The 13856-nt window shown below is 35.2% G+C and overlaps 2 protein-coding genes across 2 annotated transcripts in view; both read right to left on the bottom strand.

Annotated features, from left to right (window-relative positions):
• Positions 1 to 2748, bottom strand: part of LOC142340274 (uncharacterized) — a 48492-nt gene extending 45744 nt beyond the window's left edge. The window contains exons 1-3 of the mRNA XM_075390848.1: positions 2463 to 2748; positions 906 to 990; positions 409 to 536 (exon numbers count right to left, since the gene is read on the bottom strand). Coding sequence (XP_075246963.1) covers positions 409 to 536; positions 906 to 990; positions 2463 to 2690 — 441 coding nt within the window. The 5' untranslated portion in view covers positions 2691 to 2748. The remainder of the gene's footprint in view (positions 1 to 408; positions 537 to 905; positions 991 to 2462) is intronic.
• A 514-nt stretch (positions 2749 to 3262) lies between these two features.
• The window catches only part of LOC142339673 (phosphorylase b kinase regulatory subunit beta-like), a 105418-nt gene continuing 94824 nt past the window's right edge, over positions 3263 to 13856 (bottom strand). Inside the window, exons 13-16 of the mRNA XM_075389891.1 lie at positions 13050 to 13206; positions 12586 to 12624; positions 12166 to 12353; positions 3263 to 3935 (exon numbers count right to left, since the gene is read on the bottom strand). Of these exons, the coding sequence (XP_075246006.1) occupies positions 3788 to 3935; positions 12166 to 12353; positions 12586 to 12624; positions 13050 to 13206 (532 nt within the window). The 3' untranslated portion in view covers positions 3263 to 3787. The remainder of the gene's footprint in view (positions 3936 to 12165; positions 12354 to 12585; positions 12625 to 13049; positions 13207 to 13856) is intronic.

Raw genomic sequence — 13856 nt, 5'->3', positions numbered from 1 at the left:
CTGGCTAAGTAGCAACTTCTGGCATTATAACTTCTGGCACTGCAGACTTTCGGCAATTTAAACTGTGCACGTGAGTGTTTTAAGCACAAATAAGTTGACTATGGACTCCTTTGGGTGGAAATGCGATCATCGCTCCCAGTTGACTCAAAGCAACATCAACATCTGAAGTCTTTGCCTTAAAAGTCTAGCAAAAACTTACCAGTTCCTTCAATAATTCGCGCCATAACTAAACGATAAAGACGAATTGTACCGTCCCAATGCTTGTACGCTAGAAACCGTTTGCAACAACAGCTTCCATAGACAAAAAGCAAGCATAATGCCAGAAAAAAACCAACCAGACTACAATAAGCTAGCAGGTTAAAGAGAATCCGCTAAGTTAGTTATAATTCGGATTTAATTTTGTTATACCTGTATGAAGAAGCAGAGATTCTCAGAGTGTGTGAAGAAGGAGGTGTAGATGTTGAATGCCAAGTCACTCATCCTGCTAGTGCAATCGGATGCCTCCTCTTCAGTGTAACATGTCAGCTGGTTTTTCCCTTAACACACAAAAGACATTGGGGGGGGGGGGGGAAACGAGGGTACAAAACTCTCACGAATTTCCTTGCACACCATAAATTTATATTTATATCTAGTCAGCAGGATCAGTGAAACCCATGCTTAGAGACTACTAAGGCTCTTAGGAAACTGCTAGGCAAATTGACGCCCTCGTGATTTGCCATTCATTCTGTTTCTCAACACGAGAAGTCGAGAAATTAGATAGAGTGATCAATACAATAGTATAAAATCTCCAAACGAGAACAAACTTAGAAAAACCTCAAACCAGGTGGTTGGTTTATCATGTAAAATAGTTATTCGAACGTTTCCTTTTGCTGACTTCTTTTTATGACAAATAAATTAAATCATACCCGACATTAGAAGATGGCAATTTGTGAACGACAAGGCAAGCAGCTGTTGTTGCTGTTCACGCATGCTGCGACAAGAGTTTTCCAGCTGAAAAAAAAAGAATGGTAGTAAAAACAACCGCTTTAGTCGAATTAAAGCATGACCCACTAAAGTCGGAAGAATTACTCTTTTAGATCAGGTATCCGACTTCAAGATTCACTCTCTTTTGACTCCTTATACTGTAAGAGATAAACATTTCGGCCATCATGATCTCCTTGTTCATCCAATGAAGGGAAAAGGCGACTTTTTGATTGAAACTTGATTAAAAAATCGTTAACAAGTACACACAATTGAGTTAAACTACTTAAAATTCTGAAAGAAAGCATACTACCATAAGAAACGTATAATCAGTTGGACAAAATTTGCACAAAAAAAACAAACATACCCGGCAGATTGCCGGAAAATAGCCGCCGTTGATTTCCATAACTCTATTGGGATTGAAAGAAAAGAATACCAACAAAAAGTGATTTTTGTATAAAAACATTTTTAAGTGCGATTTATTTTGATGTCATTTCGTAATTGACCATACTCCTGTCTCTCACTGAGAGGCTACAGGGTCTAGTATCAATACCAATAAGCATTATAGATAGTAACTAAAGCTTATGAGAACAAAGTTCAAGTACCGGGCATCTAAAAATGGGCTTTATACCGTTTCTATTTCTGACTTTGATTTTTTTTATACTGACTCTCTTCATTTAGAATTGCTTTGCCGAGCAGCTGCTGTTTAAAAGGACTTTGAGCAGAATGACAGAAGAGTGAAACTAGCTTAGAGAAGTCAAAAAGATTTCACGTAAAATGTCAAAAAAGCGGCAAAATGGGTATAGCGAAAAAAAGTTCGACGAAGTAAAAACACATAGCAGGACAAGTCCTGACGTACAATTCAAAGAATTTTTATTGACTAAACAAAAAACTAGACCCAGAACGGACTATGAATGTATTGGAAAAACCATTTAAAAAAATCCAATCCAAAAAAAAATCGAAAAAACAGTAAAAATCAGAGTGATATTGCCGCATGTGAACAAAAAACCACTAGCGAGAAACCGAATTTTTGTTCAAACACCGTTTTCTCGTTCTACTTTAAAATTAGAGCGAAAAAATTTCACGCCGCAAAACCACTCGCTTTTCGCTCCATTTCATGTTTCGGCGTGACCAAAATCACTACTCCAATTGACTTCAAAAATCATGAAAATGTGTGAACAGATCTTTAAAAAAAGACAGCGCCCCAATACAATTCAAATTCTTTGAATTGTAAAAAAAGAGGGCTATAAAAGCCGGCTGAGAAGATGAGGGCGGCTATTAAACATAACCGACTAACGTAAAAAAGACAACAGGACTAATACATTTGCTACAAATTTTGTTTGAGAGCAATTAATAAGACCCCATTAATGCCCACAGATATTGGTTGAGAGCAATTTCTGTAGGCAATATCTTTCCATAATGCAGACTTGAAAAGATTCAGAATTAGAATTTCACTTGTCATTTTAACTCGCCATAGTATTAAAACAGAATGAGCCATTTACCTGTGACAAGGCAGTAGTCCAACAGTTGCCATACTTTGGGTTCTCAGATAGCTTCAGGATCTCGTTGTATTTCGTTTCTCCAGCTGCAGCTGGCGGAATCACAATGTCCACCTTAGGAGCTGCACCTTCATAAGAAGGCGACTCCGATTTGTGACACAAAATGAGAGTGTCAATATTAAAACAAGTTAGTATCGTTAAAAGGGCCAAACGGTGTTCTAAAACAATCATCACATCTGAAATGAGGCAGCCATGATGTTACGGGATACACTATCGTCACTGATGGCGACGAAATGGAGTAACCATAAGCGAAAAAGCCGACTAAATAAAAAAAGGCGGATCCAAAAACAGTTGAAACTGAGCTGAAAGGCTCTAAGAGCACTTAATGCCCGCTGGGCGCCACCTGTTTATCCCGTTTTTGAGGACGAAAAGTCAAAAGCGTCAGACGAAAAATCGGCCAAGCGAAAAATCTCATAAAAAAGACCAGCATGACTAATATAATTGCTACAAACTTCGTTTGAGAGCAATTAATTAATGGCTTAAATCTGAAAAAACGACTCAAATAATTGCGGGCAACAAACTTCGTTTGAGAGCAATTAAAAATTAATGAGAATTATGTACGTAAGTTGTAAGAGACAGACATGCCACAACTCTGCGTTTAGAAATTGTTTACTAACAATTCTGAGGGCTGAGCGGTCTTAGAAAAACACCGACTACTTCTATTCTACAGAATTTTTAATTGATTCACCGTTGAGTAGGAAGTTTACAACGATATATACGTTACTTGGTTAGGAAAAACGGAATGTACACAATGAGTTCAACTTCAATATATAATCATCACAACTATTCTACTATTCTGCAAAATAAAATTGCAAATAAAAATTATTTCATTGAACTAAATCTCAAATCAGCACATACTTGATGACCAAAAATATTCTTCTGCCAATTATTAAATTTCTTCAGCAGAAAGTGATATCTCGACTTTATCCCGAGGAAAAATTCATTATCATACAATCCGTACATCGTGTCCTTGGGTCAAAATTTATTTCATCAAACAGAAGTCGCAGAGCTCTATTTGGAACTTCCCTTTACACAGAAATATTGCGTCTTTAACATTTTAGGTCCTCGGCTAGAGCGTATACCCCCATGCCTAAATATACCGTAATGAGGCTAGGACGGGAACGAACCGAAATCTTGAATACAAAGCAACATCAGAGATCTTGCGGCAGATATGTACATGATTGGTCTATTCTAGTCTATATTTGAAGAACACCTGAGATGAAACAGCAAAATTGTCTTTGTCTGATTTGGATATTGTCACTGAGGATTCATTGCAAGTGGCAAGTTGAGGCAGTGGCTATACTCGATTTAGAAATGTCGAATTCTGCACTCAACAGCAGACTCATCACAGATCCCAACATGTACTTCACAGTTCCATTCTTCACGTGAGGGGCCACGTTGTAGAAGTGATCAAACCTGAACGATAAACCGAGAGTGCGAGGTTACGGGTGGAATGATGTATGAGGGAGGGGGTGGACGGGATGGGGGGGGGGGGGGGGTTGCTGGACTGCGGTGTGAGGGTGGACAGGGGGCAGGGGGGTTGTAATGAGAGGGATGGTCAAACTCCATGAACTTACTCCAGTAGCAAAGTGTATAATTGCGAAAAACTTCGCTTAATAGCAATTAAGTTCTCGGCGCTGGCCGAGAAAAGAACAAAAATAAGATAGCCAATTCACTAGACGCAATTATATATCAATAGATACTAAAATGAACTGTGAAAAAAAGAACGAGTCATCGACTGCAAAACACGCCCGACAAAATGAAAAGGCTGCAACAAAGAAACCAGATCGACGAAAGTTAGACGCATTGGCACAAAAACGAAAGTCAGAACGCATTCCCGAAGTTTGAAACATTACAGAAAAAATCCTCCATTAATTCCCATGACAGCTATTTAGAGGAACTTTCACTGGCAAAAATTTCAGAGACGAGGCAGAAACTAATGACAAGTTCATAGTTACAAAAATTGTATTGTTTTGGCACAAGTTATTGATAATGTAACTAGAGACATTCGAATAATATGAAGCAACAGATAAGAAGCGATCAGAAGCAACAAACTCTATGAAGATAAAATGGAGATTGAAAAAAAACATACCCGGCAGATTGCCGGAAAATAGCCGCCGTTGATTCCAATAAGCATGATTGGGATTGAAATAACAGATATTGAAAAAAAAAAGATTTTTGTACAAAAACATTTTTTTAAGTCCGATTTATTTTGATGGCATTTCGTAGTTGAACATACTTCTGTTTCTTAGAGAGAGGCTACAGGGGCTACTATCAATAACAATAAGCATTAGAGAGAGGTTACTAATACTTATAGGACCGACGTTCAAATAGCGGGCATCTAAAATTGGGCTTTATGGGTTTATCCCGTTTCTATTTCTGACTTCAATTTTTTATACTGACTCTGTTCATTTTGAATTGCTTTGCTGAGCAACTGATGTTCAAAATCACTTTTAGCAGAATGAGAGAAGAGAGAAACTAGCCTAGAGAAGTCAAAAAGATTTCACGCAAAATGTTGAAAAGGCGGCAAAATGAGGTAAAGCGAAACATTTTTTTATTCGACGAAGTAAAAAAAAAATAGGAGCGCTATAATAGCCGGCTGAGAAGATGAGGGCGGCTATTAATAAAACATAGCCGGTGGATTATCGGGAAAACAGCCGCAGTTGACAACACTAACCAACGTTGAGAATGAAACAATTTAAGAATTAGAACATTTGGAAATTCATTCATTTGGAACTTTTTTCATGCAATTGGGTCATTAAAAGAAAGAACAAAACAGTAGGCAAGTCGAAATAGGCTAACAAACTTCTTTTATTTTGAGAACATGAGAAAACATGCAAGAGAATGAAATAGTTAAAACATTTCTCATTATTTTTGCGATATTTTCTCGAAAAATATTTGCTTTAAAATAATATCATAAGCTGATAATTTAAAATGCCAAAAATCATATGGCTTTATTCAAATCCCAACAGATGAAATAAAACGGAACAATATCACAAAAATAACTAAAAACAGCCAGAAATAAACGTTGAAAAAACTCTCAAGCCTAATAATATAAGTATAGCCTATTCAAACAAAACCAGCAAATAATAGCTAAAACAAAAACATAGCCGACAGATTGCCGGAATAGCTCCGAAAGAATAGATTTGCGTGCCGTATAATAGATATAGAAACAGATACAGATCTATATTGAAAAAAATAGACGACGCTCAAAAAGCAATGTAAAAACATTCCGCGATAAATCAATGAAAATTGTTAAAATTCATTGCTTTTTCATTAGGGACGTTTATTACAAATATCTAAAATAGTCTGTGAGAACCTGGCGGCGGATTTCAAATAGGATCAGCAAATGAAAAGAATCGATCGCAAACGACAGGCGGTGGGCTTAAAGTGACGGCGCTTCAATTCATGCAGCTCAAAATGACGCTAGAAGGGATTACTATAAGCCACTAGCAAGAAAAAACACATCGGCAGATTGCCTGAAAATAGCCGCCGTTGATTCCCATAACCACGATTGGGATTGAAAGCATAGAAAAAAAAGAAAATATTTGTGCAAAAAAAAACTAAAAGCAAACAATTTTGGCGTCATTTTGTAGTTGATTATACTTCTGTTTCTCAGTGAGAGGGTACAGGGTCTAGTATCAAAACCAATAAGCATTAGAGATGGTAACTAAGACTAAATAAGAACGAAGTTCAAGTATTGGGCATCTAACATTGGGCTTGATTGGTTTATCCCGTTTCTATTTCGGATTTAATTTTTTCTATACTGACTCTGTTATTTTTGAATTCCTTTGTTGAGCAAATGTTGTTTAAAAGCATTTTGGGCAGAATGAGAGATGAATAAAACTAGCCTAGAGAAGTCAAAATCATTCCACGGAAAGCGTCGAAAAAGCGGCAAAATGAGGTAAAGCGAAAAAAAACTTGTTCGACGAAGTAAAAAACATAGCAGGACAAGTCCTGACCTATAATTGAAAGAATTCTTATTGACCAAACAAAAAGCTAGACCTAGAACGGACTAAGACTTGATTGCAAAAACCATTTAGAAAAAAATTCTATAAAAATCGAAAAAACAGTAAAAATCAAAGCGAAAATGCCGCATATGAAACAAAGAACCACAAGCTAGAAAGCGAATTTTTGCTCAAACAACGTTTTCTCACTCTACTTTAAATTTAGAGTGAAAAAATTTACGCCGCAAAACCACTCGCTTCGCTCCAATTCCTGTTTCGGCGTGACCAATATCATCGCTTCAATTTGACTTCAAAAATCAAGAAAATGAGTGAACAGATCTTTAAAAAAGAACGCGCCCCAAAACAATCAATTTGTATTTTTTGAGTTGTAAAAAGGAGCTCCATAATAGCCGGCCGAGAAGATGAGGCAGCTATGAAAAGAAAAAACAAAACCAGTTTGGTTGCGCTTGCCATTAGCCTCTCAGTAGTAGTAAGCTGTCGCCAATTGCGCGCAACTGTTTAAAATTCTGAATTGAAGCAATTTGCATCACTCGGAAATAAATCCAGAGATCATCCGGCAAAGTCACTCAGAGGTTCCAATGATCGGACGAAATTTGATCCAGCACAAATATGCACAACCAATAAACAGATGCACCCGATAAAATGCTGAAAATTTTGAGATCCATTACAAAACATTATTTGTAAATTTTGCAGCAAGATCTAATTGCACTGAAAAGCAGGGATGCCAAAGCGAGGGCATGCGGAATTTTTCATTGTGCTATAAGTCACCTGCAGCTAATAGCTGTATACCGTACGAGTTAGGGGAAAGACAAATATACCAAGAACAAACAGAAAAGCATCCAAATTGCCATTGACATAGTAGTCGCCAATTCCCATAATCACCATTGATTCCCATACACCCCTTAGGATTGACAGAAAATAAGAACTGAAAAAACTGACTGATGTGCAAAAACATTTTAAAGTTCGAACTATTTTGATTTCCTTTCATAGTTAGAAATAATCCTGTTCCTTGATGAGGATACAGGGGACAAGTATCAAAACCGAAAATTATTAGAGATGGTAACTAAGCCTTATAAGAAGCCTTATAACAGTTTCAACACATTGATCATCTAAAAGGCTACTAACACCCGCTGAGTTCCTCTATTGCAACCTAATGTCTGCCGAGCTTTAACCATTTATCCCCTTTCAAAAGCCCGAAGTCATGAAAAAAGTTGTGAAAACATCTTACAAAAAAAGACAGAGCACTTATATAATCCAAGACAGCACCCCAATACAATTCTAATTCTTTGAATTGTAAACATAGCCGGCAGATTGCCGGAATAGCTGCGAAAGAATAGACCTGCGTACCATATAATAGAGATAGAAACAGATACAGATCTAAATTGAAAAAAAAATCGACTCCGCTCAAAAAACTGAGGCCAAAAAATTGAAAAAAAATCGACTCCGCTCAAAAAACTGAGGCCAAAAAACTTTCAGCGATTAATTAATAAAGCTTGTTACATTCATTCCACAGAAGCCTCTTATTAGGGACCTTTACTGCACATATGAGTTCCTTTGACCTTAAACAAATTCAAATTAAACTCAAGTTTTAAAGTGCAGAAGTCATTTTATTGAGTGAGGTAAGTCGCGTATGATCAAAATCTAATCACGCAAATAACCTAAAAACCTCCGCTAAAGCGAGTGAGAAATGACGTCACGCGCGCAAATGTTGTTAGTGAGAGGAAGAAGTCTTTGCTGTGTGAACAAATGTAAAACGAAAAAAGAGCGTCAGACGACGAAACAAAAACAAAGCCGGAAGAATTCCGGAAGCGACTCGAAGCACCAAAACTTCACAAAAAACTGAAGCCATTACCTTTTGTATTGAACCATTAACTCATTACCTCCCCGGGTCTGATCTAAAAATCGGTGAAATTTAAACCACTGTCACCAAGAGAAAGAAAATGCAGCAAAATTTTATTATTGAAAACCTTTGGTAGCGTTAAAAAAGTCTGAAATTTTTAGGATCGTCAAGAAACTGATAGCCGGACAAAGCTGACAGGGCCATCAATTGCCCTCAGATAATTATTGAATCTAATTTCAAAAAGATCGCGAAAGCAAATGGCAGATAAACTTTTCAAAAAAGACAGGAAAGTCAAAATTATTCAAAAAAGAGTGCTCAAACTTAAGAATCAGAGAACCAATACAATTAGATTTCTAATCACGGCAATTAAATCAAAAATAATACATGATTCTTCCTCGTTGTATATATGCTAGACAACATGATTTCATACTAATACAAAAATTAAATTAATCATAGAAAAACAAAAGCAACAGAATATTATTCAAAGGCAAAAAATCGTCTAAAAACAATACCAAGCCCGGAAGAAATTTGCAATGAATAGTAAAAAGTAGAAATGTTGGAAAAGACTTTCTAGCAAACTCCCAGTACTGCCTTATTTTGAATTAAATCAATTGCAAACCGAAGAAACCAAGATCTAAGAAAAAGCTGAATTTAATTTTTTAACAACTGAAAAAATCAATATAACGAATATAAAAGTAGGTACCAGGACAAAATTAGAATGATACAAACGAGAATGTAAAGAATATGGACACAATGTTAGAAACACCGTAACAAAAAGACCAATTCTTGATTTTTTAAAGTTAAAAATCAAATTTAAAAAACTCAAGAAAAACGAGTACATTTCATTGATCAGCATTCGAGACATAGAAAAGACAACGAGTCATTCGAGACAAAAATCCAACTTGCTGAACATAATAAAACAAGAAAAAGCAGAATTCAGACATGCGAAACAATGAAACATTTTGCAAAAAAGTTGTCAAAAAATATTTAAGACAGCATTTATGAAAAAAATTTATCTGTTTTTTCAAAAAATTAACAACAAAAAATGATTGAATTTTTATTGAAACAAAATCAAAGTCCCTCATGTTCCCCAAAACACTATTTCTATTAGTTAAAAGCAAAAAACAAACAAAAAACTGAAAAAAATTGGCAAAAAAACTACGAAAATCGGATTAGCAAATGTACAATTTTATGAAACAAAATTACATCAAGGTAGAAAGAGGCATTGAGTATATGAATTATCAAAGGGAAGTTGCCATATTAACTGATTTTTGACAAAAAACAGCTAAAAGATCCAAAAATGAAGAAATTAATAGAAAAAAAAGCCAAAAATTAACTAAAAAATCAAGAAATATGTGCCAATTTCACATTTGAAACGCAATTTCACGCTATGCAATGTACTGTGCTATCAATTTCCGGGGTTTACATTTCAGCATAGCATCGATTAAAAATTATTTCTACAAAAAACCAAATTACAAGCAAAAAAACTAGGCCACTTAGACGAAAAAACTGCTAAAAACGGTTATCTATATGTGCCATTCAGTCAAAAACTACTTTTCAATGTCAAAAAGTCATTCACTAAACGCAGCGCATGATCAAAAAACTTCTCTCGCTCGAAAAAAATTAATTCACACTGCAATTTTACTCGCTTTCGCTTTTAGATCAAAACATCGTCTAAACGAATAGTACTTCCGGTAAAAAAACATAGCCGGAAGAATTCCGGAAGCGACTCGAATCACCAAAACTTCACAAAAAGCTGAAGCCATTAACTTTTGTATTAAATCATTAACTCATTACCTCCCCGGGTCTGATCTAAAAATCGGTGAAATTTAAACCACTGTCACCAAGAGAAAGAAAATGCAGCAAAATTTTATTATTGAAAACCTTTGGTAGCGTTAAAAAAGTCTGAAATTTTTAGGATCGTCAAGAAACTGATAGCCGGACAAAGCTGACAGGGCCATCAATTGCCCTCAGATAGTTATTGAATCTAATTTCAAAAAGATCGCGAAAGCAAATGGCAGATAGAAACTTTTCAAAAAAGACAGGAAAGTCAAAATTATTCAAAAAAGAGTGCTCAAACTTAAGAATCAGAGAACCAATACAATTAGATTTCTAATCACGGCAATTAAATCAAAAATAATACATGATTCTTCCTCGTTGTATATATGCTAGACAACATGATTTCAAACTAATACAAAAATTAAATTAATCATAGAAAAACAAAAGCAACAGAATATTATTCAAAGGCAAAAAATCGCCTAAAAACAATACCAAGCCCGGAAGAAATTTGCAATGAATAGTAAAAAGTAGAAATGTTGGAAAAGACTTTCTAGCAAACTCCCAGTACTGCCTTATTTTGAATTAAATCAATTGCAAACCGAAGAAACCAAGATCTAAGAAAAAGCTGAATTTAATTTTTTAACAACTGAAAAAATCAATATAACGAATATAAAAGTAGGTACCAGGACAAAATTAGAATGATACAAACAAGAACGTGAAGAATATGGACACAATGTTAGGAACACCGTAACAAAAAGACCAATTCTTGATTTTTTAAAGTTAAAAATCAAATTTAAAAAACTCAAGAAAAACGAGTACATTTCATTGATCAGCATTCGAGACATAGAAAAGACAACGAGTCATTCGAGACAAAAATCTAACTTGCTCAAGAGAATAAAACAAGAAAAAGCGGAATTCAGACTGTGAAACAATGAAACATTTTGCAAAAAAGTGGTCAAAAAATAATTAAGATTGCATTTATGAAAAAATTTATCTGCTTTTTCAAAAACTTAACACCAAAAAATGATTGCATTTTTATTGAAACGAAATTAAAGTCCCTCATGTCCCCCAAAATACTATTTCTAGTAATTAAAAGCAAAATACAAACAAAAAACTGAAAAAAATTGGCAAAAAACTACGAAAATCGGATTAGCAAATGTACAATTTTATGAAACAAAATTACATCAAGGTAGAAAGAGGCATTGAGTATATGAATTATCAATGGTAAGTGGCCATATTAACTGATTTTTGACAAAAAACAGCTAAAAGATCCAAAAATGAAGAAATTAATAGAAAAAAGCCAAAAATTAACTAAAAAATCAAGAAATATGTGCCAATTTCGCATTTGAAACGCAATTTCAGGCTATGCAAAATACTGTGCTATCAATTTCCGGGGTTTACATTTCAACATAGCATCGATTAAAAATTATTTATACAAAAAACCAAATCACAAGCAAAAAACTAGGCCACTTAGACGAAAAAACGGTTAAAAACGGTTATCTATATGTGCCATTCAGTCGAAAACTACTTTTCAATGTCAAAAAGTCATTCACTAAACTAAGCGCATGATCAAAAAACTTCTCTCGCTCATAAAAAATTAGTTCACACTGCAATTTTACTCGCTTTCGCTTTTAGGTCAAAACATCGTCTGAACGAATAGTACTTCCGGTAGAAAAAAAACCTTAAGAAAACCAATACTCCTCTTCGAGTCGTAAAAAACCTTAAGAAAACCAATACTCCTCTTCGAGTCGTAAAAAAACCAAGAGCACCGCAATATAGCTTCGCTCAGCTTACAGCTTCGCAGCTATAAAAAAATCAAGATATCCGCTCAGCTTCGCAGTTATAAAAACACTGAAAATTTCTGCAAAATCACTCAAAAAAGGTCAGGCAAAAAGTTAACCCTTCTTTCTATTAGACCAAAAAAATTTGTTCCCAAAAAACTTGCGACAGACAGTTAAAAATCGAAAAACTCAAAAGCATCGAGGCAAGCCTGGAAAATTAATACCTTATTCAGAAAACCTTAAGGCATGGAAAGTTAAGTGCTTTACAGACTTCATACCATCTGTCTTTTAATACGTGACTGTTTGGTTCTATAGGATATGCCTCTTTGGGGTAGCCCTCTTTGCCCATGTGATCACATGCGTAGGAAGATACCGCCTCTTCCATCAGCTGGTCCAAGTTCAAAACACACTCGGTGCATTTCAGCTCAGGGTTGCGCTCGAATACAGTGTGTGTTATCATCATCATCTGTTCAAATTAACAATTAAGGGCATCAACATAGTTGATTGGCAAAGTTATTTGGAATCACCAGAAATAATTCAACTGATATCAATCGCAGTAAAAGAACTCGTTTTTTGGTCAGCTCAGCAATATGAGTAGTTGGGTGCTCGTAACAACTCGTACTTATTATAATTGCTAATTCAGCGAGACCAAGATCACCGATTTCATAACGAGAACATAAGAGAAGTAAAAAGAATACCTCGATCAGAATTTGCCTGTAGTTCGGACTCTTCACAACCTAAACAAAATACCACAAACGTATAAACAATCCAAAACAAAATAAAACAAAATAAAACAAAATAAACCTGTTAGCTGAAAAGGTGCCATTTTGGATGTAAATGGCCAACATTTCTAGGGAATGGTCGGAAAAAATCAAAACCAAAAAATTCTTAACGGCACATTTTTTCACTAACCATTTGAGCAATTTGAAAGATGATTATCACACTCCGATTCCCAGATCACATCAGATTCAGTAAAGCATAAACAATGAGAAAAACCATTTTTGCGGTTAAATGTAACATGAAATTTATATATGATGTCATAATTATTCTAATCGCACTACCAAATTGTTTTCTACAAATCTCACCCTACAGACTATGTAGCGCAATACATGAATCAATTCATTTTTTGGGGCAAATAAAAATTGTTGCACATTGACCTGACCTGTAACATTTCCTCGACAAGCATGGAAAACTTGAGATCATAGTTGGTCATCTCACTAAGAGTAGGTTGTTGTGGAATGAGAAAGCGACCTAGTTGCACCCCAAGAGGACACTTCTCGAGCACAGACCAGAACTTGTCGTAGAACTTAAATGGAGACCTAAAACACAATCAGACTCAGCTACAATTAATTATAATCAAATTAGCACCTATTTTCCGTTAACTAGAATGGGTGATAATAATCTGATGATTAACAACACTGTGGTACTTAAATCTTCAACTAACGGATTAAAGAAAAAAAATTCCCACTCTGCGCTTAGGTTTTGTGCTTAACAGTAAACTTAATCGAGTCATGATTACTATTACAGAATTGGAAGAATGGGAAAGCGAATGTCCTCGTGCTGAAAATCAACACCACAGTTCTTTGAAACTGCTCATAACTTATACCATTTTTCGGCTGCGAAAGCATCATGGATATATAACATATGAACATGCATAACAAAACACAAAACAGGCTATAGTTCAATAAAGCTCTAAAAGGTCAAAAAGTCATAACAATCAACATCAATGTCATCCTGAGGCGTCTAAAACACACAATTTACAATTTCACCATATTAAAAAAAAACAAAATTGATTCAATAAAGCAAATAGCTGAAAAAACAATTTAGAATGAAACATAAGGACATATCGAAACAATAGGCTACCTTTCAACAACTGGCGTTCCTGAACGCGATGTCAGACAACGTCTTCTATCAACTATCGGTATTACTTTTAATTCAAGACATTGATCCATTCGAAGCATTAGTATGT

Source organism: Convolutriloba macropyga, chromosome 5 (genome assembly GCF_964194025.1).
Source record: "Convolutriloba macropyga chromosome 5, txConMacr16.3, whole genome shotgun sequence".
Taxonomy (NCBI): Eukaryota; Metazoa; Xenacoelomorpha; order Acoela; family Convolutidae; genus Convolutriloba; species Convolutriloba macropyga.
Note: the sequence above shows the minus strand (reverse complement) of the source record. Positions and strands in the feature narration are given on the sequence as shown.